The 26,487-nt window shown below is 55.6% G+C and overlaps 1 protein-coding gene across 1 annotated transcript; it reads right to left on the reverse strand.

Moving 5' to 3' along the window:
- Nucleotides 1-769: 769 nt before the first annotated feature.
- Nucleotides 770-25,579, reverse strand: EZH1 (enhancer of zeste 1 polycomb repressive complex 2 subunit). The gene is made up of 20 exons (XM_084615678.1): nucleotides 25,524-25,579; nucleotides 22,211-22,334; nucleotides 21,511-21,639; nucleotides 21,063-21,182; nucleotides 18,300-18,420; nucleotides 17,155-17,328; nucleotides 16,287-16,389; nucleotides 14,655-14,818; nucleotides 13,667-13,758; nucleotides 12,808-12,988; nucleotides 12,021-12,217; nucleotides 10,562-10,653; nucleotides 9,958-9,998; nucleotides 9,297-9,422; nucleotides 7,208-7,386; nucleotides 6,487-6,582; nucleotides 5,624-5,705; nucleotides 4,732-4,812; nucleotides 4,165-4,249; nucleotides 770-3,571 (listed from the first exon to the last, which is right to left on the reverse strand). Exons 1-20 carry the CDS (start codon nucleotides 25,532-25,534, stop codon nucleotides 3,511-3,513), a joined length of 2,259 nt encoding a protein of 752 aa, XP_084471804.1. The 5' UTR covers nucleotides 25,535-25,579; the 3' UTR covers nucleotides 770-3,510.
- Between the last annotated feature and the right edge of the window lie 908 nt (nucleotides 25,580-26,487).

Raw genomic sequence — 26,487 nt, forward strand, 5'->3', positions numbered from 1 at the left:
GGCCGTGAAACGGGCCCCTTTGCCAGCAGGGGGCAGCGTCCTACTGCGGGTGGTGGAGCCAGCTGCTGCTGCCTACGGGCAGCGGGGGTGGGGCAGATCTAGAGCCAGGCCTGGGCGGGGTTGGGAGTGGGGCAGGTTACGGGGCTGCTTCCTTGAACCAAGGAAAGCTCAGAGCAAGGTCCAGGGGGAGAGAAGCAGGAGCCTCCCCCTCCCAGCCTCTGCTCTCTAGGTCCGGGTCTGGATCAGTGGAAACGGCCCCCCGGAGAACGACGCTGTGCAGGGCGAGTGCTCCTCCCCCTCCCTGCGGCTACTGGTGGGGCGCTAGTCACTGGAGTGCCAGGTAGGGCAAAGCCCCTGTCCCCGCGGGCACAGAGACAGAGGTCACTGAACAGGGCCAGCCCCTCAGACTATAGCCCCATTCTGTGCCCAGCCCTAGCACCAGGCGCCACTGTGCCCCCCACCCCTACTGCAGTTAGCTGCTGTGAGCCCCGTCAGGCCTGCTCCGAGCTCGCAGGCGAGAGCAGAACAATACCGCAGCCAGGCAGCTCCAGAGCAGGGCAGTTCTCACCAGAGCCAAGCCAAGCCAAGCCAAGCCAGCGGCCGCTCTCCGCTCCTTTGAAGCGCTCTGGTGCATCCAGGCCGCAGCACAGCCGCCAGCCGGGCGCAGGGGCGAGCTCCTGCTCAGGCTGGTGTAAGAGAAGGGAGGCTGGCGGCCAGACCAGCGAGGATATTCACTACCACTTTATTCGGACAAAGATTACAAGCCACATCAGTTTTAAAGTGCATATAATTCACGGGCAGCAGACCACAGACACAAAGCCACTAGCTGGGGCAGGCGGTATGGTGCCAGGGAGGGGTGGCTCTCCCGGTGAGACACAAAGGGGGCCCAGGCTCACAGTCCTGCCAGCCCCAGGGAGGGAGACGGGCCTAACAGCCCTGGGCGGAAAGCCGCGCAGGCAGGACAGGCCTTTGGCCCCACGCAGCTGCTAGCAGCAGTACCAGATGCCTGGGTGCTGGAGAACAGGAACAAGCCTGCGACAGTAGGCGCCAGGCCCAAGACCCTGGCTCTCCTCCAGCCTGCCTGCACCCTCCGCCCAGAGCGAGACAGTGCTCAGCCAGCTGCCCCTTGGCCTGCGTGCTACGGCCAGCTCCCGCCCCAGTCTAGTCCGAGGGCATCGGCCAGCGAATGGACTCAGCTAAGCCCTGCGCTCTGTTCTCGTGGCCTCATTGGCCCACGGCAGCTTGGCACTCAGGATCCAGCTCTCGGGACCCAAGCTAGCCATGGGGCTCAGCTGTTTGCTGGGCCGATAGGCTGATCTTCCTGGACCTGCCCCAGCTCCCAGCTCTGTTACACCCACCCAGCTTCTTGCCAGTCCCCTGCCCCAAGCACACAGGCATTTCCCATGGATGCTACCCTGCACCGAGTGACCTGGAGAGGAGACCAGCCGGGGCACTGGGAGCCGGAAACCTGTAAGGTAACTGCCCTTAGCTGGAGGCCCTGCCCCCTGGGTGCCTCTCACTGTGTGTCAGCCCCAGAACATTGTGCCCCCTCTCCCCAGGCACGAGCCACCCCTTGCTTTCATTCCTGTTCCAGGTCAAGACCCTGGTGTCTGAACTGACCCCACCCAGCGCCAGCTGTGCTTGGGAAGGGAGGGACACGGGAACATGCCCCACTGAAGGATGGTACCTTGGGCTGGCAGGTGTGTCCTCAAACCCAGAGCTGCCCAGGAACAGCCCTGGTCCCAGCCCCTTGGCTGGGTGGGAGGCTTATTTTAAAGTGCTCACTTGATTTCTTTGCATGGGGTGCTGAGAGCAGACCCTGCCCTGCTCTCCAGTCCAGGAACCATCTCTGGGGAGCCTGCCCCTCGGGTCTGCACTGCCAGGATAGGGCCTGGCGCGACAGATCTGCTGGCAGTCAGCAACATATTTACAGCAGGCAAAGCTCTCGATGATCCAAACGCCACCCCCCGAGTTCTGTGCAATGGCAGAGGCTCCAGGCTGGAGCAGGGAGCCACGCAGGGCTCGTAAAGTGCCTTAGGGGTACTGCTGGGTCAGCCTGGCCCAGGGGAACCTGCCGGCTCAACAGTCCGATGCTGGAGCACCCAGCCCAGCACTGGGCAGGCTGGAACCTCTGCGCTGCCGGCGATCTGCGGGCCAGCAGCTCTCTGATCTCCCGGGGAGACCCACACTTCCAGCCCCAGCAGACCTACGCTGCCTGGCAGCCCCCCAGAGAGGCCCCAGCCCCACTCGCTGGTCAGCGTGGAGCAGTGCCCGGTAGTTCAGTGCCCAGCATTCGCAGTGCTGGCTGGCTCTGGCGTGGCATCTCTGGGGCTGATGCCACCCCACAGGAGGGCAGCTCCAGAAGGGGAAAGCCCCTCTCGAGGATGGGGAGTGAAGCAGCCGAGTCCCAGGCCTGGCGGCACTGCCAGTTGCTCGGCCCTACCGAGACGCGGGTTAGAGCGTCTGCACCACTCACTTGGCTAACAGGACAGAAGCCACCAGGGGCCGAGAAGGGTCCGCAGCCCAGAGGGGCCATCCCAGCAGGGCCCGCCCTCCTGTTATGGCCTGAAGGCTTGACTCGGGAAGGGCCCAGGGTGCCTGCCCCTAACCCCAGGCGCAGGGAGCTGGAGCCGCGGCCCGTGGCGCCCCACGCCTGCACAGCAGGGGGGCGTGCGACACACCAGGCTCCAAGGGCCCCTCCAGCACAAGAGGCAGAAACAGACATCACGCACCTGTGGGTCTGCAGAGCCAGGCAGGTGGGAGCTGGGGCCTCCCACGCCCCAGCCGGCCTCACGTTTCCTGCCCCCTCCCACCATCTCCTGGGGCAATCCCACGACAGATACACACACAGCTCCTCCTGGCACCATCGCATCACGGGACCAACATGGCTCCTCACCCCGGCGGACTCTTCCACACGCTGTGCTGGGCGGCTCCCCCCTCTCGCCAGGCAGCAGCGAGCGCCTGGGGCCCCTGGAACTGCGCCGCAGGGAGGCGGGACTGACCCTCCACGGGGTCTGACCATGTGCTAGCAGCCTAGTCCCCAGCACTTCAGCATGGAAGGAAACCGAAAGGTAGCAACAGTCGCCCCAGGGCTAAAAGCTCACTCCAACGGCTGTGCTGTGAGCAGAGTAACATCAAGCACCAGCTACCTGCTCCCCGCATGCAGGTTGGTCGCTCCAAGGTCCCTTAGCTCCAGATGCAGCTGGTTGCTCAGGCAGCTTTAGAAACAGACTGAGCATTTCTTGGCCACTCTTCTTCCTTCCAGTCCAACAGCCTCAGTCTCTGGAGTCGTCCCAGCCCAGGAGCGCCCACCTGCCCTGGAACCGAGCCAGGTTCCTGCTAGCCCCAGGCAGCGTCTGGCTCCTGCTCCTGCCCTGGGCTTTGCTCCCAGGCGCCTGGCTGGAACGGAGCGCTCGGGACACACAGCAACGGGAACGGGGCAGCAACGACGGAGCATGGAATGGACACGGCATCGCGGCAGCCAGGAGCAGGGGACACGCCCGCAGGGGGCTAGATGATATCCGTCTCCCTTTCTATGCCCACGTACTTCAGGGCATCGGCCTGGCTGTACCTGCACGACAGGGACACCGGTGCATAATCGCTTCCCCAGCAGCCTCTTTTCCACAGCCCGTCTCTAGAGCAGCGGTCATCAACCGGTCGATCACGATCTCCAGCGGCACAGTGAGGAAGTGGCCAGCGTGGCCTCTGGGGCAGGCGTCTCCCTCCACGCGCTGCTCCTGCCTGCAAGCGCTGCACCCCAAGCCCCAGCCCTGACCCCCCTCCCAAAGCCAGCACCCCACACCCCCTCCTGCACCCCAGCTCGGAGCCCCCTCCTGCACCCAAACTCCCTCCCAGAGCCCACACCCCAACACTCTGCCCCAGCCCGGAGACCCCTCCTACACTGCAAAGCCCTTGGCCCCAGCCCAGAGCCCGCACCCCCTCCCGAACCCCAACCCCCTGCTCTGTGAAAGTGAGTGAGGGTGGGGGAGAGCAAGTGACAGAGAAAGGAGGGATGGAGTGAGTGCGGCGGGACTTTGGGGGAGGGACTGGGCAGATCCTGGGTTGCACTTAAATTCAAAAAGTGATCTTGGGCATAAGAAGGTTGGAGACCCCTGCTCTGGAGAGCTTCACACCATGCATCGGAGCGGCCAGGCCCTGGCTCACCTGTAATCAAAGAAGAGCTCCTCCCCAGCCTGGATGGCCCTCTTGGCAAAGATTCCTATCCGGTGGTCTCCATTCACCATCACCACTGCGGCAGAGAAAGGAGTCAGGGCTCGTCTCCCAGCCCGGCTCTCCCGCAGCACCACAGCCCACCAGCCTGCCTGAGCGCTGGTGAATCGCCTGGGGGCATGGCTGGCCAGCAGGCTCTGCTCCGGGCACTCAGCTCCCACTGAGCAGCAGGAGGGCCCAACTGCAGGGGAGTGCCCGGAAACCCAACGCTCGGCCTTTCCTTTGACGTTCAGCCCCCTCCAGAGCTCACAGACCCAGAGGATGCTTCCAAGAGGCTCAGGAGACCCTGCGTAACCCAGGGCTCCATGGGCATTTCCTGGAGCAACAGTAGGGGATTCCCTGTCTAGGGTGACCAGACAGCAACTGTGAAAAAACGGGACAGGGGTGGGGGCTAACAGGTGCCTGTATAAGAAAAAGTCCCAAAAAACGGGACTGTCCCTTTAAAAACGGGACATCTGGTCACCCGACCGGCCTGGCTGCAGCTGGGCACAGGGCTCTCACCTTTGGCATAGCAGTTGGGGTTCACAGAGTGGTTGGCAAAGCGGATTTTGTTTCCTTTGCGGGTGGCATCAACAACGAAATCTATTAGGAAAGGAAACCACAGAACCCTGAGATTCCCATCAGACCAAGATCCCACTAGCTCTGGGGCTCGGCTCGACGTCTCTCCCCTCTCCCCCACGGCTCTGGGGCTCAGCGTCCCCCCATCTAGCTCCAGAGCTGGGTGAGAGACTCAGAGAGTCGGGTAGACTGCCCCAGAGCCAGACCAGTGCAATGGCCTCTGCACTCAGCTGCTCTTCAGAGCCGGGCACACAAAATCCTCCTGGGTTCTGGAGGGTCTTTCCCGTAAGGAATTTATTCCTCACAAAAAGACACCTGGGGCCAGATCCCCCAGCTCACCCGAAACCCTGTAATGGAGTCACGTCCCTTGGCTACTCCGACACTGATCCCAGCACCACCGGGGGCTGATCGCATTCACTGCCTGGTTCTACAGCCCGGAGCCAAGCCGTGAGCTCAGGAAGCGAATCCCTCGGGACCGGCTACTCTCCAGCCCTGGCTCGGGGCTCGCAGCTTTGCCTTTCTAGAGTTCGATTCTGTCCTCAAAGACCACCGAGCAGCAACTGAGCCCCTGGCGCTGCCAAGTGTCCGGTGGCTACAGGGAGCTTGGACAGTGGCGTGTCAGACCAGCCTGGCCCAGCACTGCAGAGGCAGGTGTCCAGGAGCTGTGGCAGCTGTGAGACACCCCAGGTGATCCCGAAAGCACAGTGCCTGGGCCAAGCCAGTGTCGAGCCTGGGAGACTCCTCCAGGCATAGCTGCTGTGGGCTCCTCCCTCCCCACAGCCAGGCCCTGCCCTGAATGACCCTAAGGAACCTGGGTCCCCGCCCGGGAAGTTACCATTGTTGAGGTTGAAGAGGAAGCTGGACATGTACTTGTCATAGACCTTCCCTCGCCTGTCGGCCTCGTCCTGAGAAATAAGCTGGGAAATGGGCAGGCATTACACTGAGTGTCCCAGGGGATGGGACTCTCCAGAGCCAGGGAACAGCCCCTCTGCATAGGGCAGAGTCTGCCAGCTGGCCTGCTCAGGGAGAGCCTCCCTCTGCACCGCTGGCCAGGGCCAGGACCTTTATCATAGCCTCCCTCTGTAGATGGCCGACCACGTCAAATGAGGCCTGACTCACACGCTCCACTTCTGCCATGCCAGGCATTCAGACAATGCGTGTCCTCGGAGGGGCTGAGTGCTTTTACCCACTGAGACAGGAGCAGCTTTCCCATTTACAGCCCTAGGGCCACAGCTGCAGAGGATACCGAGCACCCACAGCTCCCAGCTATTTCAATGGGCGGTCGCTCAGCCCCCTCCACAGACCCTGCCTGTGGGGGCTCAGGCTGGATTCCTGAAAACTTGTTTCCCCAATCCAAGGCCATTTTCACAAACTTCACCCAAGGACACCCAGTGAGTCTGGACCAGGACCCAGCCCTGCTCTGTCCCAGCCCTTCCCCTTAGCCTTCATTGGGCCCCTGGGGTTAAGGGGTTTATTTGTTTAAGCCTCACTCATTGTTATGCATCTTTGAGGGTGGGGAAAGCTGAGAAAATCCTGCTAGAGGCTACATGCCACATGCACTGCCCCACAGCATGAGGGCAGGGACTGCTTGTTAACCGGTACTGTGACACTTGTGGGGCTGCAGCCCCAGGAACAGTAGCTAGGCACGTCTGTGTCACCCCGGACCACGTGGGGATGGGCCGAGACGGCTTTACTAACCTCACCACAATATTCAGAGATAAATTCATTCTTCTGCACAGATTCCTTGATGAACGTCCCCCAGCCAGCGACATCTGATGGAGCCAGCAGCAAATGCTAGAGTGCAAGAGACTTGGCTGAGTCTGCAGAGCTGCTGCCCAGCAGGGTGCGCAATGGAAGGAAAACGCCCCGACATCATGCAGACAAGCCCAGAGCCCCCCGGGAAATCGGCTCCCCTGCTCCTTAGTGCCCGTTTATGCATTGCTGGTATTACCGCTGTGTCCAGCTTTGACCGGGATCAGGCCCCATCGAGACACAGTCCCAGCCTCAGGGAGTTACCATCCGACACGACAAACGCCCCGGACAGAAGGATGGCTACGAGCCATCCACTGTGAGCAGTGGCCCCCGGCTTCTTACAGCCACTTTCCTTGCAGCTTCATTAGTTCCGTTGAACCCTGGCCTGTTTTCTAAGGATCTCACCGCGTCCCCTGAGTTCTGTCCCTTCCTACGCTTAGCCCCAGGTAGCTCCAGTTCCCGGGGCCTCTTCCTGCTTCACATTAGTTCAAGCCCTGCCTTTGAATCTGAAAACGCTTTGGGAGCCTGGGGAACAGCCCAGCCCCCACCTCGGGCCTGATCTTTGGGGCGGCTGCGGCCTGGGGAAGCCCACGGGGGACAGAGCAGCAGGGGTGGATTTTCTCCAGCCTGGCTGCTCTGCACACGGGGGGAGGGGTACAGCAAATACCTTTTTGAGGCCGCGCTGGATGCTGCAGTTCTTACAGGAGACCACCTTGCAATCCCAGTGCTCCGAGGCCCCGCAGGTCAGGCACAGGTCAGGGTCGCACTCCCGCACAGCCAGGTAGCATGGACACTGCTTGGTGTTGCACTGGGTCTTACAGCGGCAGCCCGGGAAGCGGTTCTGACCTGCAGCGAGAGACACCCAGATTACACAGGTCAGGCTACAGGATCCCTGCTGGCCTCAAACGCCAGGACTCCACCCCAGAGACACATCCCAGCTGGAGAGGCTGCTCAGCTTCGGTGTGGCCCAAAGAACCCCTCAGTGGGTTCGCTCTCCTGTCCCAGCACTGCCTTTCAGGCCTGACAAACTCTCTACACCTAACCCGCTGCTTTCACACCGGTTATTCCAAAGGGCGTGGGAGGTGTCCAATGAATGCTTACATCAGACAACCTCACACTCCTTGCAGGAGGTACCTCCGGGTGATGTGTCGGGGCCACGCGCACGCTGAAAATCTGTCCCGAACATGTGCTCTGGAGGCAGAGCGGGGACGAACAAGTTTGCTGCCAGGCATCGGATGCTGATTCTCCAGCCTTGGTTCAGATGGACATTAACCATTCTAAGCCAAAGACATGGGAGCTACGTTTTCACCCCAAGTCAACAGGAAAGGAGCATGCAGGACACCAAGCAGCGGGGCAAAGAGTTTTATCTGGGGGTGCATAGCTAAAGGATGCACTTCAAATACTAGAGGGCAGAGTCAGCACCACCCCCCATCACTGAGGAAGCAGGAAGGCGAGCGCTGGGTCCCGCCCATGGGAGCTAGAGTCACTGGAAGGCAAGAACTTACTTCAGACAAGGAATTCAGCCTGTTCAAGTTAAAACTCCAAGAAGCGTGTTATACTCACACGTGTTTCCAATATTCTCACTCACTGTTCACATGAGTCTTTGAAACTCTGTTCTTTGTTAATAACCTGATCCTTGGATTTTATTTTAAATCCGTCTCAGTGCTGTGGTATTAAGTCAAATGTGAACCCTCAGCTGAATTAAACAAGCTGGTGCATAGACTGTTCCCTTGGGACGAGGGAACCTGGTAATTACCGACAGGGGCTGGATACCACAGGGGGAGTTTTGGAGGATTTTGAGGACTGAGCGCATCAAGTGTTAACCTGCAAGGCAAAGTGGGGACTGGCATAAGAATATAACGGCCACACTGGGTCAGACCAAAGGTCCATCTAGCCCAGTATCCTGTCTTCCGACAGCAGCCAATGCCAGGTGCCCCAGAGGGAATGAACAGAACAGGTCATCATCAAGTGATCCTGGGGAGATTGTTTGGGGGTGTCACAGAACCACAGGGTCAGAAGAGACTGTAAGGGTCATCTAGTCTGACCCCCTGCCAAGCTGCAGGATGTGTTGTGTCTGACCATCCAAGAGAGGTGGCTAGCCAGGGAGTGAACCAGTGAGAGTCACTTGCTGAGGCAGGGGGGTAACACGCTGAGAAAGTATCCCACAGACGGAGACAGGTCAGCCTGCCTTTGCCCAGAGCTGCCCTGCCAGCCCACCTGATGAGGGAACAAGGGGAAGCAGGGCTGGGGCTCTGCACCAGTAAACACATGACACGGTTTTCAGGTTCCAAGGAAGGAGAGACAGCACTGCAAAGGGAATAATGCAAACCCCCGGAGAGCACCGCCGGCAGCAGCAGGCAGGCATGTTCCCTGCTGCCCTCTCTCCACCCAACAGCACCCCTCTGCATCCGATGCAGCGAGCTGTCGCTCACGCTCAAATAAATGGGTTAGTCTCTAAGGTGCCACAAGTCCTCCTGGTCTTTTTGCGGATACGGACTAACACGGCTGCTACTCTGAAGCCTGTCACTATGGAAGTGCGCATTACCCACTGACAGCCCCCGATTTACCACAGAACACGCCACTTCCCCTGACTTGGGCAGACGGCTAGCCAGCCCACGTGTGTTTAGACTCCAGCCACCCTGCGCGAGCTGCCTGATGCGGGAACGCGGGGGAGCCGCTGTAACGCCCTGTTCGCGCCGCTGTGCCGGCAGCAGGGCGACGGGCTTTGTGCCCGGCCGTCTCAGCTGTGTCCTTACAGTCAGGGTTACACTGGCAGAACTTTTCACAGAAATTCTGAGTCATGATGCAGGGGCAGGAGCTGTCGCAGGGGTGGTCGGGGTGGTCGCAGGGCTGGTAGTTGTACACCTGGGTAGGAGAATTATCTGCAAGAAGAGGGGAAATGCCACGGTTACAGCCCATGCCCCGCACACACCCATGGACGAGGAGTCACTGGGCACCAGGCTCTGGAGCATCAGAGCCTGCCATTTCCAGTCTGCCAGCAGAGGGCGGGCAGCCCAGCAGCAGGCAAGCGTGCACCTTGTGCTGAAGGCCTTACAGACACTGCACCGGGATCACAAGCACATGATCCGTTTACTTCGCTCCTGAACAGCCCACATTACCCCCCGGCCCTTGCTCCAAGCCTCCGCCTGGAAACGAGAGGGAGCTTGCGCCACCGACCCCACCCCAGAACGCTACCCCCGGGACAAAGCCCCACCACAAGCAGATGGGAACTTCACAGGCAGCCAAACAAGGTGCAGCCGGGGAGCCAACAATAGCACCGGCCCCTGTGGCTGCTGCTGGCCTGGTGCTCACAGCTCGAGCTGGCAGGCTGGATACATGCTCAGCACTACACCGCGCACTGATGCTTCTCAAACCCAGGCCGTGCAAGCAGCCCCCGGATCACGGCCGGCACGGTACCTTTCTTCAGCTGGATCTTCCTGCAGTGTGCAGCCCACAGCCTGAAAGAGAAACAGAGACGTGGGAAACGGGCGCCCACCTGAGGAACGGCCAACAGAGCGTCTGTGCCTGGACCCTCGGGGCTCCCAATGAGCTCAGCCAGCCTGTCAGCTTTGCGTGCTAATAACCATCAGCTACTGATCACAGAGGCGAGGGCAGAACAGAATCAGACGTCTAGGAGAGACGCTCCTTAGGGCAAACCCTAAAGTCAAGCAAAACCCCACGGGAGACAAACCGCTTGGCAGGGTGGATCAGAACAAGTGCATGAGAAGATGGTTAGAAGCCAGCCATCTTCCAGCTGGGCCTGGAGGGAGGCTCCTGGGACTGACGCTCCCAGGCAGCTGTTCCTCAGTGGCTACCAAGCCATTGCCAGCGCCTTGGGTACCAGGGCCCACGGACACCGCAGCAGTGGCAGAGAGAAGGCCGGGGACCAATTCCCAGCCACCAGCACAAGCCCCCCATGCTCACAGCCACTTGGGCAGGTGTGGATTAGCGGGAACACCAGCCGGGTGTGCAGAGGCTCTGCCAGCATTTTAAGAACAAGACAAGCTCGCGGAGCACTTGCCTGTGCTTTCTTTTTTTCTTCTGGGACGGATTCATGAGCTCGCTGGTCGGCAGTTTCATTATAAGGGATTCTTTCACCGCAAACTGGAAGACCTGTAGAAAAGAGTTCAGCTCCTTCAAATCATACCCTGGAGGACAGGCCCAGCTCCCACAGGCCAGGCGCCCGCTCTTGCCCTCACTGAGCCAGTGGAGATTGCTGCTGCTGTTCGTTTGGAAAGCAAACCCCTCCCTCTTGCCAAAACACTTCCCTGCAGAGCTCGTCCTCGGGGGACCATCAGAAGCACCAACCCTTGAAGCTCCAGCATGATGGCAGGGCAGGGACAGCTCTGGGCAATGACAGGCTGCAGCTAGCTGGGCTGGGGGCTGCAGTGATTTTCACCATATGGAGCGTGTGCGCATCCAGCACTTTAAACTTCACGAGACTCGATGTTCCTAGAGCTGAGCGATGAAAGCTCATCCTCACAAAGCCTGGGCTGGGCCCAGGATGCTGCGGCTCCCTCTTTCCCATGCTCCTTCCCTCTGCACCTGGTTCCACGCGTAGCTGTGAACCCAGCCAAGACGGATTCGTGACTGCGTGAGCACATCGAGTGGAATCCGCCACTGGGTCTGGGGTCCCTAATTCTTCAGAAGGGAGATGGAAAAATCCCAAAAGGGCAGCAAAAGGGATTCCAGGCTGGGAGAATGTACATGGTGTGACTTTGCAGTGCTAAAGGGTGTGAGCGGCATTTTCAAAGGGCCTCCTAAAAACCCACTCACAGCTGTCTGCACACAGGCATGCTGGAGCAGGCAGGTACTCGTCTACACATGGCCCTCTGAAAACCTGGCCCGGCCCAGGAAAGAGAAGAGTCAGGGGAAGCCCTGATCCAGGCCTTGTACATCCCTTCGAGTTTACTCCACAGTCAAAGGAAGCGGAGCACGCCAGCTGGGCTGAAACCAGAGCCAAGCAGTCAGGGCAGTGGGATGGTGGAGGCAGACTGAACAGTGTCAGGACACAGGTACTAGGCACCAAATCCTCAGCTCTGCAGAGAATCAGGAGCAGGCTAGTGGGTCGGAGGCAGGGGCAGAATCCAGGGCCTTGTGGTACTATCCTTAGGACAAGCAAACTGCTTTGCAGCTGCACCGCTCCAGGCTCCTCCCTCACGACCGTGACTGACACGTCAAACAGGAACAGCTAGGTGAGCGGGAAGCTACCAGACCAAAGAGGCAGCCGGCATCCTCCGAGACGGAGCAGAGGAAACAACAGACTATGGCACTCCAAGGAAGCAATTCCTTGGGCACCAGCCCCTCGCACAGCCTGGGCAGATAAACGATGCAGTTACCTCACTTGGCCCCTCAAGGCACATTTCTTCTGGTCTGTCTGTGGCACAGAAGGCAAAGCAAGAGAAAGCGAGGCTCCCAAGACTCCCTCCCCTCCTGTCCCGCCCGCCCAGAAGTGGCCAGGCGAGGATGCCAGGCCTTACCTGCTTGCAGGTTTTCGTGCCCAGCAGCCTGGCTATGGAGCAGAAGTTGTTGAAGTAGGTGCCGTGGAGCACGCGGAAGAGCGACTCCTCAGCCCCCGTCCACTCGATGAGTTCCTGCGGCGCTTCCATCACAAAGAGCTGAGAGGAGGCAGGGCTGCCCTTCTGCTTGGTGGGGGTCTGGCTTCGGGAGTTGGCCTCTAACAAGACCCAGATGACAGGAAACACAGCAGTCAGGGCAGCAACAAATACACAAGACACCCACGCTGGGGAGTCTGGGTCTGCCAGGAGCCAGCCCCTTCCTCCCATGGTCCCCCTCCTTACTCCTGCCTCCAACTCCTCTCACCCGTGGCAATCTTCCCAGCAGAGCTCCCGCCAGGCCCAGCACCACCCCGTGTGTCTGTCTGTGTAGGGCAGCAGAGAATCACGCAAGCTGCTCCCTCTGTTCCATGGCCCTGAGCCCCAGACCAAGCCATGTGGCACCGCTGGCAGGGAAGCACTCTTACCCCAGAGCCCCCTCTCAGAGGGGGCCTGACTCGCGGTGGCCGGACACACAGAGCCGTGGCAGAGGCCTGTGTTCGATGCATGGACAGAAGGGGATGCTCTGATAAGCCCGTTTGCTCCTGCTCCCCCTGCCTACAGGGCTGAGCCAAGGAGGGAGAGGAGCTAGGCTAGCCGGTGCAGCCAGGAAAACCTGCCTTGGCAACCCTCCAGTGCCAGGTCTGCAGCAGCCTGGTTAGATGGCAGTGGGGAGGGTCTATGGAAATGCGGAGGCTCCCAGGCATCATACCTGAGGAACTCGAGGCCCAGTCGTTGCCCGTGTCTCTGTCACTGTCTCCCTCCCTCGTCTCAGTGGTGGAGGAGGCCGAGGGGTTTGAGCTGGAAGCACTGACCACATGGTGCCTACGGCGTCGCCTACCGGAGCATTTGGACCTGGGATTGTGCAGCACTGCAAACTCCTTGGCTCCCTCCTGCAATCAGACAGCACGTGGCAAATGAGAGCCACGCAAGGAACGCACAAAGCTCTGTTCCACGGGCCCAGGGCTCTGCGCTGCAGCAGGGACCCTCAGCTCTCTGGGCGAGGTGCCTACAAATCCTGTGGGTGACGAGTCTCTGCAACCTCCATTGCAGTGAGACTATTCCTGGTGAGCCTCTCACACTGTAACCTGTCCATCTCCACTGCCTTGTGCTTCCAGAAGCCCCTGGCCTCTCCTCCTGTCCCCAGACAGCTCCCCTGTACACCTCCAGCTAGTGCAGCATCAGCTAGAGGGTGAGCTCCCAGGGGCAAAGACCACGTCCCCTTGTATGCATGTCCAGCACTAAGTCCTTTCCACAGCTGGCTCATCTCTCAGCTGGTGCCCCTGGCTGTGGGGGTTGGGGACGGGTGGCTGGATTTAGGGAACCTAGCCGGGTTATTTTAAACACAGTTTCCCATGCTAACACTGCACAGTCTTGTGGTACCACCCAGTATTGCAGGGCCTCACCCGTTTGAGACCAGCTAACACTCCGTGGCTGGAGGCTCGTTAACGTGGGTCTCAAGTGAGGTTTTTATTTGGACTTGTGCTCACCAACTCTGTCTGATCACTGGAACGGTACAAAGGCACCAGCTGGTCCTGCAGGTAAGGCAGGAGAGTATCCCAAAAACCTACCAGCCAAAGGAAACAATCTGTCCCGCAGGGGTCTGGCTCAATCTTGATCTCTCTGTTCTTCCGTTTATAGACATTAGGAGTCGCATGGAAAGCTGAAAAATACAAGCCACCTTCATCATGTTAGCACCAGGCACCTTCCAACTGAGAGGCTCATTCGTCCCCACAGTAGAGGAGGCAGCCGACGGCCCAGCATGCATGGTGAAAGGTGCTGAAATGCACCGAAATGCAATGCTGACCAGGCACCATGGGCACTGACCAGGAGTCCTACACTACCAGGCAACTTAGCCACAGCCCCTGGCCTCCCCGCCCACTCACAATGGAAGGAAACCTAGATCTGTGATGTTGGGACACCCGAACACCTCCCATTCCTGGAAAAGAGACTTAACGGGAAGGTTTACTTTTAAACTGACACACATATACTAACTCATGGTCGTATGCCAGTGTTTAATAACAGAGTCTAGCTGAAGAGACTCCTGTAACTCCGCAGTGACCCCCAGGAACAGCAAAGCTCCAGGTCTAACTGGCAAAGCAATGCTCACAAGGCTTTAGCACGACACGCTGGAGGAATGGGCCCAGCGACTCGTTACGATAAAGTAGTAAAATGTGGGGGCAGGGGCAGACCAGTGTCAGTGTAATGTGCGTCCGGTCTGTGCTGTGCCATGTCCACGGTGCAGAACAAGGGGGCTCACACAGCAGGACTAGCAGGACTGGGACTCCAATCTACTGCAGCTGACACGTCCATCTGTGGAGATCGCTGGGGAAGATACAGACTCACGGCCACTTTAACAATGCAAGTAGGTCCCTATCCGCATCTTTAGGTGCCTGAATGTCTTTGTCAATCTGGCTCTCCGGACTGCAATACCACACAGTGCAGAGCACCAGGGAAAGGCAGAGGCACCTGCCCAGTATAGTCTGGAGTGTGAGGCGTGGTAAAGAAAGGGGTGGAAATGGTGCAACATGCACCAGAACCCCCAGGGTCTCAACTTACGATGCAGAAAACAGTCATATTTGAAGCAACGCCTGCAGAAGAGCGTATGGAAAGAATGCAGGGACTGCTCCCGCTGGACTGACTTTGCACATGGCCCATCAATGTTTGGAGTGCACTGGGGGGGCAGCACGTTCGGATCAGACTGTTCAGTAAGTTCCCTGTACCTGTTTAAAAAAAAAAACCAAAAAAACATGCATGTGTATTTTCCTAGTGTCTGGACACACTGCTCTATGTCACTGCAACTAGCCGCTCGGCGTGCTGATCAGCTCAGTACAACAGGGCTGAGTTCAGGGGGTTGAAACAGTCAGAACTTGGGTTTTCTCCTAGCAAGTTCTCATTAGGCTACTTTCATTCTATTTCCCAGAAGTCTTTGTACAGTGTTTCCCCTCCTCCCATAGAGACAGTGTGTGACAGACATGGCAATTTATTGCAATATCCTGGGAGACCTTATTGAACTAAGTTTAAGCGTTTTTGGGATCCATTGTATGAAATGAACGCTTTATGGGCCAGGATTGTACAGAGCCTCTCCAGGGGGCAGATGTGACAGATGAGAGGCCTGGGGGTTCAATGGACTATATTGAACAATGGCCCAGACAAGAATGGACTCTTGCAACAGTGTGAAGTGGTTTTCCTGGGGAAATAGCTAGTGGGAGGTAAATGCAAATTCCCCACCTCTGGTTATGCCAAACCCCAGCCTTTGGAAGCTAAACCCTGAGGGGTGGGCCATTGTATGCTGATCACCTGTTACTGAGGCCAAGCTACATAAGGGAAAGACTTGTTTCAGAGTAACAGCCGTGTTAGTCTGTATTCGCAAAAAGAAAAGGAGGACTTGTGGCACCTTAGAGACTAACCAATTTATTAGAGCATGAGCTTTCGTGAGCTACAGCTCACTTCCTCAGATGCATATCGTGGAAACTGCAGCAGGCTTTATATATACACAGAGAATATGAAACAATACCTATTCCCACCCCACTGTCCTGCTGGTAATAGCTTATCTAAAGTGATTTCCAGCACAAATCCTGAAATCTTCGTTGTTGTTCTGGTTCTGTAAATGAGACTTGTAACCCTGGGGAAAACCCAGGTGAGAGTTTTGAAGGACTGACACTACCAGAGCCCAAGGTTCTAGCTGGCATGACCTCTAGTAAGCTTTAGCCTGTGTCTAGGTTCTTTTCTTGTTTTCAGCATGTCTTCTCTGTAACACTTTCACCTTAAGAATAAATGTGCTTGCTTATAAAGAGTGTGGGAACTTGTAACTGTGGCAATGACAGTGCTCACTGCCTCTGGAGAGAAAGCAAAGCACAGACGCTGGCCTTTTAGGCAGTCTGCCTTGCAGGGGAGGATTTCATAGCACAGGCAGGGAACCGTGCAGCCTGGAAAAACCCATCAGGAGGGAGAGAGACACGGGTCTCTAGCCAAGAGAGGTGACAGCTGAGAAACCGGGAGTCTAGTGTAGGTGCCCTAAAGGGACCCTGGAGGGGGAACAGAGGTGCAGTTTCCCTGAACATTGACACTGTCCAGGGCAGATACAGGTCTACTGCACTAGTCAGACTAACGTACTATTATTTGCTGAAGTATCTTTGTTAAAAACTGGAACTGATTCTGCTAGACAATTTAACCAGGAATGTCTCCTACCGCTCTTTCATGTCTTCCGGGAAGCCGTTCTCAGGAAACATTGAAGAAATAGCACTGAAGATCATGTCATTTGGGAACTGCTTCTTTGAACACTTTTTGTTGCCTAAACCAAAATGACAGAAGATTCTTAAGTTAAGCAGGACTTGAAAGCACCTTTCCCTTTTAGGGGTAGGGTTACTCCAGGGATGCTTTGGATCCCATTTTAAAAGGCAGAGAGACGATCACACAGTCATCCAACAGAGAATCCTTCCTTAATCCAACAGCTAGCATAAGGAACACACAGTTCCAGAGGTGCCCCTTCTACCCACCAGCAATGCCATCAGTGAGATTCAGTGATGATTCATAAGGGAAAAATTACTAATTTGTGCTGCAAGGGGACTGAGTGCACAAAAACCCTTCCCCAAATGCCAGAGGGGTTTAGAGAAGCAGGGCTCTGCTTGGACTCAGGTTTTACTCTTGGATGTTTCATAACCAGACTAAAGTATCAGCAAGAAGATGTGTTAGCTGCGATCGCCAAGACCTAATACTTTGTGGAGTCTCTGCAGCTGAGACGAGAGATATTCCCTGCTACTAGTGTCACTCAGAGCACCACATACAGCAGTCCGAGATGAAATCTGCCACGAAAGCTTCCTGCGATTACACAGCACACGTGAAAATCCCACTGTTCTAGCTTCCTCCCACTGCAACCCATTCCACGGAAACACTCCAGCTAGCATCCCAGGGGGATCAAGGACAGGCCACGGAACTTTCTACCTGGCACTTCACTACCCTTATTAGCAATCAACATGATGAGTGCAGGAGGGCACAGTGACTGCTGGGGAGGATGGAGGCCACCAGAGACTGTCCCAGCTTCTGCTGCCAAACCCACCTTCCATTGTGGTTCGCTTTCTTTTTCTTGTGACTGGCAGCTCCTCCTTCCCATCCTCCTGTTTACCCTCCGAGTCATTGAGCCCTTCTTCTTCCTCATCCGAGTACTGATTCAGAGCATCAACGAGCTCCAGGAACACAGCGTCGCTGATAAGGACGGACCCTGTAATCATCTCTGAAACACAGCAATATATCAGCTGCTTCGTGGGCGTGCTGCAATCTTCCAGCCTGGGGTTTGGTGGCAACCCTAAGTCAGCCACGGGACAGACTGCTTGTTAGGAACAGCGCTTTCACGAGAGGATTTTGCCAAGGCAGGGTGTGTTTGGGGAGGTGGGGAGATGCTGACTGTGCATCACTCTTAATCACACCTGGCAGCCAACACATGGAGCAACAGAGCCAGCCCCTCTTCCCAGCTGAGTAGTAACTGCTATAGACACAGGTTTCAGAGTAACAGCCGTGTTAGTCTGTATTCGCAAAAAGAAAAGGAGTACTTGTGGCACCTTAGAGACTAACCAATTTATTTGAGCATGAGCTTTCGAGAGCTGAATGCATCCGATGAAGTGAGCTGTAGCTCACGAAAGCTCATGCTCAAATAAATTGGTTAGTCTCTAAGGTGCCACAAGGCCTCCTTTTCTTTTTGCTATAGACACAGACACTCACTAATTAAGCCATTTGGGGCGTGGGATGGGAGACAGCTTTTCAGTGTCTCCTACCTCCAGGCAGGGCCTTGTGAGGGGCTAGGCAGCTTGGTGGGAAAACACACAGGCTTTTCACCACTGAAGAACTGGATTCAGGTCTTGGCTCAGGTCACAAGTGAAATGAGTTTGCTTGTCTCACCCTAACCCTTCATGGATATCTGCCATCGTTATACAAATGGCAGTGCTGCTCAAGAGAGGCCCAGGGCTGGACCTGCCTGGGACGCGGAAGGTTGGGCCTGAGGTGCTCTGGCAGAGCTGAGGGCAGGGAGATGGGACCAGGCCAGCAGGGGTGCTCTTGCTTTACATGCTCCCTATTCTAAGGGACCCTCGGCAGAGACTGGTTATTGGTACTGCTCTTTGCCTCCTCAGCTGCTCAGAAAGCCTGGCCATGCTCCCTGCTTGCAAGCCGTCCAGTGGGAAATGGAGAGCACTCCTGTGCCCAGGTTACCTTCCTCGCCGTGAACTTTCCCGTCGTAGTTATTAATTAGCTCTTCAATGAAGGTTTCATCTTCCTCCTTCACCTCATCTCCCATGTAGGGGATATTGCACAGCACAGTCTCATCCTCCACCTGCAAACAGGTCAGGCAGCTAGCGCTCACCGACAGCCAGTCAGAGGGCAGCCTTGTGACTGCCCCTTCCCGTTCACATGCGGGGCTGCAAAGACTCACCCTTCCCAGACTTCACTGCTACCCGGAACACTGTGAGGTGCTCTGTTTGTAACATACCCCCTGCCACAGAAGGGTCGTGTCTCCAGAGCTCAGAGACGTTCAGAGACACAGGATAAAGCCGAGCAAGTGGTCAAATAAGTATCAGGGGGCTCATGAGCGGGACAGTACTGGGTTGGCACACAACCAAGAGCACACGGTAACTCAGCCCTGTCTGAAATACAGTACACACTAGAGGAGCATGCTCTCATTACATGCAGTGGGGACAAAGGCACTCTGCATACTCCCGTGCTACACTCGGTTTTCGTCACTCGGTTCTGCCAGAGCTGCTCCCCACTGGCCTTAAGAGAGTTATTGCAGCAGGCAGATCGGTACACTCTTGCAGCAAGCAAACGGCCAGTAGGAAATAGCTACAGATTGACGTTTGCCTCATAAATAATTTTAAACGAAGAAGGTCACAGCATTAATGCTGTGCCTGAAAGTGTATTTCAATTATTCTGCACTGTCCTGTTCTCTCAACTAACCCTCAGCAGCACCGCTGGGGGGGTCAGTCACAAAGGTAGGAGCTGCCTGACTTATTTATTGAACATTTAATTATTTTAAACTAGGGCTGTCAAGTGATTAAAAAAGTTAACCGCGATTAATTGCACTGTTAAACAATAATAGAATCAATTTATTTAAATATTTTTGGATGTTTTCTACAATATATTTGAAAATTATTTCAATTACAACACAGAATACAAAGTGCACAGTGCTCACTTTATATTATTTTTGATTACAAATATTTGCACTGTAAAAAACAAAAGAAATAGTATTTTTCAATTCACCTCATACAAGTACTGTACTGCAGTCTCTTTATTGTGAAAGTGTAACTTACAAATATAGATTTTTTGATTACCTAACTGCACTCAAAACCAAAACAATGTAAAACTTTAGAGACTAAAGTCCACTCAGTCCTACTTCTTGTTCAGCTAATCGCTACAACGAACAAGTTTGTTTATATTTACAGGGGATAATGCTGCCTGCTTCTTATTTACAATGTCACCTGAAAGTGAGAACAGTCGTTCGCATGGCACTTTTGTAGCAGGCATTGCAAGGTATTTACGTGCCAGATACGTTAAACATTTGTATGCCCCTTCATGCTTCAGCCGCCATTCCAGAGGACATGCTTCCATGCTGATGATGCTCATTAAAAAAATAATGTGTCAATTAAAATTTGTGACTGACATCCTTGGGGGAGAATTGTGTGCCTCCTGTTCTGTTTTACCCACATTCTGCCATATATTTCATGTTATAGCAGTCTCGAATGACGACCCAGCACATGTTCGTTTTAAGAAAAACTTTCACAGCAGATTTGACAAAATGCAAAGAAGGTACCAATGTGAGATTTCTAAAAATAGCTACAGCCCTCGATCCAAGGTTTAAGCATCCGAAGTGCCGTCCCAAATCTGAGAGGGACAAGGTGTGGAGCATGCTTTTAAAAGTCTTAAAAGAGGAACAGTTCAATGCAGAAATTACAGAACCCGAACCACCAAAAAAGAAAATGCTGGTGGCATCGGACTCAGATGATGAAAATGAACACGCATCGGTCCACTCTGCTTTGGATCATTATCAAGCAGAACCCGTCATCAGCAGAGACACATGTCCTCTGGAATGGTGGTTGAAGCATGAAGGGACGTATGAATCTTTAGTACATCTGGCACGTAAATATGTTGCAATGCTGGCTACAACAGTGCCATGCGAACGTCTGTTCTCACTTTCAGGTGACACTGTAAACAAGAAGCAGGCAACATTATCTCCTGCAAATGTAAACAAACTTGTTGGTCTGAGCAATTGGCTGAACAAGAAGTAGGACCGAGTGGTCTTGTAGACTCTAAAGTTTTACATTGTTTTATTTCTGAATGCAGGGTTTTTGGTACATAATTCTACGTTTGTAAGTTACACTTTCATGATAAAGAGATTGCACTACAGTACTTGTATGAGGTGAATTGAAAAATACTATTTCTTTTGTTTATCATTTTTACAGTGCAAATATTTGTAATAAAACTAATATAAAGTGAGCACGGTATACTTTGTTTTCTGTGTTGTAACAGAAATCGATATATTTGAAAATGTAGAAAAACATTTAATAAATTTCAACTGGTATTCTATTGTTTAACAGTGCAATTAATCACAATTAATATTTTTATCACAATTAATTTTTTTTTTAGTTAATCGTGTGAGTTAACTGTGATGAATCAACAGCCCTATTTTAAACAGAAACAATTCCACAGTTTACTAAAATCAGCCACTAAATTCAGGCATTGAATCCTGCAAAGGCAGCAGTCAGGCTTGGCCAGTCCTTGGGATTTCAGGGGAACTGGTGAGCCAGCTCTGCTATTAAGGGATACAGCATAACACGAGACAAAAACATTCCCTTCCAACGCCTTGGGAGCAGCAAGAGACTCAAAAGGAGCAGGCTGAGGAAGGTATCTGCAACCGCAAACATGTAGGGATGACGCATTAATCGTCTCAAAAGTCTCACACCACAATGCGCTCTCACATACCATGAAATTCTGCTGAAGAGGGGACCAGGAATACATAATAGGCACCAACGCTACTGTGTTTAGGGACCTCATGAAGATGGTCTGGTTTGGGAATCCAGGGTAATTGCTCTCAACGGTACACTGGAGAACAAACAAACACAGGGACAGTAAGCAAAGGGCAGCTCAGACACAGTGACTGCAAGACATGAACATACATTTTGATCCCGTCTCTTAGGTACAGCTACTGATCTGCTGAGCTTTACAGTCACATACAGTCCTCCCTGGACACTAGCCACAGGGTTTTCTTTTTACCCCCATTTCTGCAGCCTGGGGGGAGCACGAGGTGCAGTAAGAGACTGACACGCAGAGAGCGAAGAAAGGTACAGCCCTCTTCAGCCTTCCCTGCAAAGCCCTGGGTTGTAATCAGCTTGTGTGGCTGCCCTGCCATTTCCACCTCATTCTTCTGTACCTGTTTCAGGAAAGGGTGCCCAGTGCCTGGCTTCATTAGTGGGACTGGCTGAACTCGAAGCTTCTTCCAGTCTTCGTTCAGAATTTGAGTTTTTTCTTGAACCTTTGCAAAATTGGCCACAAACAGAGCCTGAAATTAGAGAGAGAAGTGCTTACAATCCTCAAAGCAAGTTTAGACTCAAGTTACTGAAATCCAAATGTGTGACACACAGCAGGCTATAGAGTCAACACAGCTGCCACTTTCAGCAAAGGCAAGGAAGGATATTCTTCCCATTTTACAGACAGGGAACTGAGTTTCAGAGGGACTAAGTGACTTGCTCAGGGTCATACAGAAAGTGTATTGCAGAGCAGGGCCCTGAACCTAGGCTCTCTAGTCCCTGATCACCAGACCACTCTGTCACAAGGAACATCAAAGAAAGATTATCTACGCCACACACAGACACCGATCACGGTCTAGTCTAACAGCAGAATGTGAACAATTAGAAAAAACTCCACAGATTATAAAGCCTGAAGGGACCATTCCCATGGCTCTCCTCTGAACCCTCTCCAATTTTTCAACTTATGTCATGAATTACGGACACCAGAACTGGACACGGTGTTCCAGCAGCCCTCAGAACAGTGCCAAATACATATAATCTCCCTACTCCTACTCGATATTCCTGTGTATACATACGAGGTCTGGCCCCAGAGAACATATCTACCTTCGCTCCCATGTTTGCCTGAAACCTCTTGAGCTGCCGAAGACGCATATATTCAGACTTGACTTTCCTTTTCCAGTAAATAATTTTGCACTTAGACGTTGGAGGAGTTGGGATTTCCATTTTCCTGAAAAACAAAACAGAAAGGGTAGCACCCGAATGGCAGAGTGCTTCTTCGCAAACACAAGGGGTTTCCTAACAAAAACAGAGTGCTGGGATTCTCAGTGCATCACCAAGTTTAACTGCCTGCACGGGCCACATTGGTTCTGTTTGTTTAGGGAACAATTATGGTGCAAACTGTACCTCAGAGAGGCACAGAAAGTTCTTAGAGCCAAGAGGGCACTGTGTGCTCAGGACAGATCATTCATTGGCAGGGGCCTCACCTATCAGTGCCCCTAGAATGCCTGGTCCCAACAGCATGAGCCTGGGTGACCTCTTTTTCCACTAAATATTCTGACAGGTTTCAGAGTAGCAGCCGTGTTAGTCTGTATCCGTAAAAAGAACAGGAGGCCTTGTGGCACCTTAGAGACTAACAAATTTATTTGAGCATAAGCTTTCGTGAGTGACAGCTCACTTCATTAAATATTCTGAGCAGCTCCTCTGTTCCATTTGCCCCGGGCAGTAACAGACTGAAGGCAAAGGTGACACTGGCTTCATTATACACAGACTGGAATCACAGCTTGTGCCTCCAGGTGACCCTCCTAGCTCAGCTGGGACCTTTCCCCCACTAGCATTTTCCTCCTCAGGAGTGCACAGCCAAGGGTTATTTATTAAAGATGCCAAACATTCCCTGAGGCAGCAAAAAAATCAAAACTAAGAGCCAATCGCACACACCAAGAAGAGGGTCCGGGGCTGTCCCCAGGGACTGCAGGGTTACAAAACATACTTCTGCAGGGTTAAACCTCCTTAAAGTTCACCCAGTGCCAACTGTGCACATTTCCTCCGGATCTAGTCTTAGGGGTGGGAGACATGATCACAACATGCATGTAACAAACCTGGCTGCAGAACTGTGAACGAACCTGCTCTCCTATCTAATGGAAGGAGCGGTGTCTCTCTCTAACACACACACACAAACACACTGCAGCAACACTAAACAAGGCTCTGATCTCATGCAAACTGTAGGTGCAAGCCTGACTGTCCCAGGGAGTCAGGTTAGCCTTTGCAGTGAGTTACAGTCCATTCCGGTTCATCATTTAACCCTTCTGTTTGTATTATTGTTGTTCCAGTTCACCCAAGAGCCCAGCGACATAGGTAGGGATCCGATCCCCTCACTTCCAGGCAGCCTGGATCCCGTTGTAACAATACAGAAGTCTTTGGACAATTAGGATTCTGAGGCATACAAGTAGGTTTTCAGGTTATACTTTTGTTTTCCTTTCATCTACTGGGATTTAACGGTCCAATTCCCCTTGTGGTACAGTTTCAAAGATATAGTTCCCCAGCATTCAAACATCTCTTTTACAAGAGGTACTGCCATTCAAACCTAAAAAACTAGACGTCCTCAGAAGCACCCTGGGCAGCTTTCCCTACTGCTTGGAATAAGCCTCCTGTGAGTGATGGGGTTAAAATAAACTACCTGGCAGAAACCAAAGAGTTAGACCAAGAAAGGGGCATTTCAAAGGGGCATTTAACTGTAATTAAGAGTCAGCAGCAGCGTCAGCCACAAGCACAGTGGGGCGTTACGTGCGTATGTGACAGTGGGGAACATCATTCGGCTTCAGCCCATGTTCTAGCCCCAGTAAGTCAGGAGTGAAGGAACAATGTCAAAAGCACAGCAGACACCTACTGCCCAGACACACAGATGTTTTAGTTACAGATTCCAAACGAAGGAAATAGGACAGGTGAGGGTGCCATCCCGGTAGCTGGAGGCAAAATGATGGCACGCAGCAATCTGACCCCCCCATAGAATATCAGGGTTGGAAGGGACCTCAGGCGGTCACCTAGTCCAACCCCCTGCTCAGACCAATCCCCAATTTTTGCCCCAATCCCTAAATGGCCCCCTCAGGGATTGAACTCACAACCCTGGGTTTAGCAGGCCAATGCTGAAACCACTGAGCTATCCCTCCCCCCCGAATAAGGCCCATCATGTTTCAAACTGGTCAGCCAGAAATGGAGGCACCACAGATTAGTGGCTACTTTTTCGAGTCACAGAATGTCAGGGTTGGAAGGGACCTCAGGAGGCCATCCCAGCTCAGCAACTTCCCAATACCCCCCCAATTGCACAGGTACCCCCTATTCCAGCACCCCACTCTCCCCACCACACCTACCCTAAGCCTCCCATCCCAGACATCCTTAAACAAACCCCACAGACGAACCCCAAACCAATCCACTCCCCATACCCCAGCCGCAACCAGCCCCCAGACAGATCGGTCTGCCCCAGTTCTCCTCACACCCAGAGGCCCTCCAAACCCCTCTCCCACAGGGCAGTCAGCCCATATACCTGCTTCCCACACTGTCGGAGGCCCCAGAGCCCCCCCCGGCCCACACCCTGCCCCGCCCCGCCCCTCCCCCAGGAGGGGGCCAGCCCCACACCCCGCCCCTCCCCCAGGAGGGGAGCCAGCCCCACACCCCGCCCCCCCCCGCCCCACACCCGCCCCTCCCCCAGGAGGGGGCCAGCCCCACACCCCGCCCCCCCCGCCCCACACCCGCCCCTCCCCCAGGAGGGGGACCAGCCCCACACCCCGCCCCCCCGCCCCACACCCGCCCCTCCCCCAGGAGGGGGACCAGCCCCACACCCCGCCCCCCCGCCCCACACCCGCCCCTCCCCCAGGAGGGGGACCAGCCCCACACCCCACCCCTCCCCCAGGAGGGGACCAGCCCCCCGGCCAGCCCCACACCCCGCCCCCCCGGCCCACACCCGCCCCTCCCCCAGGAGGGGGACCAGCCCCACACCCCGCCCCTCCCCCAGGAGGGGGACCAGCCCCACACCCCGGCCCACGCCTCGCCCCTCCCCCAGGAGGGAGCCAGCCCCGGAGTCCCCCCCGGCCTACGCCACGCCTCGCCCCTCCCCCACGAGGGGGCCAGCCCCACACCCCGGCCCACACCCGCCCCTCCCCCAGGAGGGAGCCAGACCCAGAGCCCCCCCCGGCCTACGCCACGCCTCGCCCCTCCCCCACGAGGGGGGCCAGCCCCACACCCCGGCCCACACCCGCCCCTCCCCCAGGAGGGAGCCAGACCCAGAGCCCCCCCCGGCCTACGCCACGCCACGCCTCGCCCCTCCCCCAGGAGAGGGCCAGCCCCGGAGCCCCCCCTCCCAGCCCACGCCTCGCCCCTCCCCCAGGAGGGGGCCAGCCCCGGACCCCCCGGCCCCGTTACTCACTCCTCATCCATCGCGCTCAGGTGACCTGGAGGCCGCAGCACCCCGTCCGCTCTGCGCCTGCGCCAACCAGCTCGCCCCGCCCCCGCCGCTCACTTGCCCTGCCCCCTTCCAGGAGGCTCCTCCCCTCAGGGCCGTGTCCGGGCTCAAAGCCCAGCCCACTTTCTCAGACTCCGCCCACAAGGCCGCCGCAGCTCGGGGCCCCGCCCACGTCAAGAGACTCCGCCCCCTGAAGCGAACGCCGTTTTCTCACCCGCCTTGGGATGTACCAAGCGAGGGGAGGGGGGAAGGGATCATACCACTGGGATCGGGAGGGGGGGGGCATGGGCTGTACCACGGCGGGCGGGCCCCATGGAAAACATTAGAAACAATCCCTCAGTATCTCCCAGCCCCCTGCTCTAACCCCCCCCAAACGGGGGTAGAACCCAGGAGTCCTAGCTCCCAACCCCTCCCCCTCGCTGGGGGAGAGAACCCAGGAGTCCTAGCTCCCAACACACCCCCCCCAACTGGGGGAGAGAACCCAGGAGTCCTAGCTCCTAGCACCCCCCCTCGGGGGAGAGAACCCAGGAGTCCTAGCTCCCAACACACACCCCCCAACTGGGGGAGAGAACCCAGGAGTCCTAGCTCCCAGCACCCCCACTTCTCCCCCACTGGGGGAGAGAACCCAGGAGTCCTAGCTCCTAGCACCCCCCCTCACCCCCACTGGGGGAGAGAACCCAGGAGTCCTAGCTCCCAGCACCCCCCCTCGGGGGAGAGAACCCAGGAGTCCTAGCTCCCTCCCCCTCGCTGGGGGAGAGAACCCAGGAGTCCTAGCTCCTAGCACCCCCCCTCGGGGGAGAGAACCCAGGAGTCCTAGCTCCCAGCACCCCCACTTCTCCCCCACTGGGGGAGAGAACCCAGGAGTCCTAGCTCCCAGCACCCCCCCTCGGGGGAGAGAACCCAGGAGTCCTAGCTCCCTCCCCCTCGC

Source organism: Lepidochelys olivacea, assembly GCF_965140295.1.
Source record: "Lepidochelys olivacea isolate rLepOli2 genome assembly, chromosome: 27".
Lineage (NCBI taxonomy): Eukaryota > Metazoa > Chordata > Testudines > Cheloniidae > Lepidochelys > Lepidochelys olivacea.

Bases quoted from the DNA above. Each gene is read 5' to 3' on its own strand.
- EZH1 (XM_084615678.1), bottom strand. The intron at 13,759-14,654 runs GTAAGTTGAGAC...TGTATTTTTCAG, and splicing joins ATATGACTGTTTTCTGCATC to CTTTCCATGCGACTCCTAAT. The intron at 12,218-12,807 runs GTATGATGCCTG...GGGTCTTGTTAG, and splicing joins CTGGGCCTCGAGTTCCTCAG to AGGCCAACTCCCGAAGCCAG.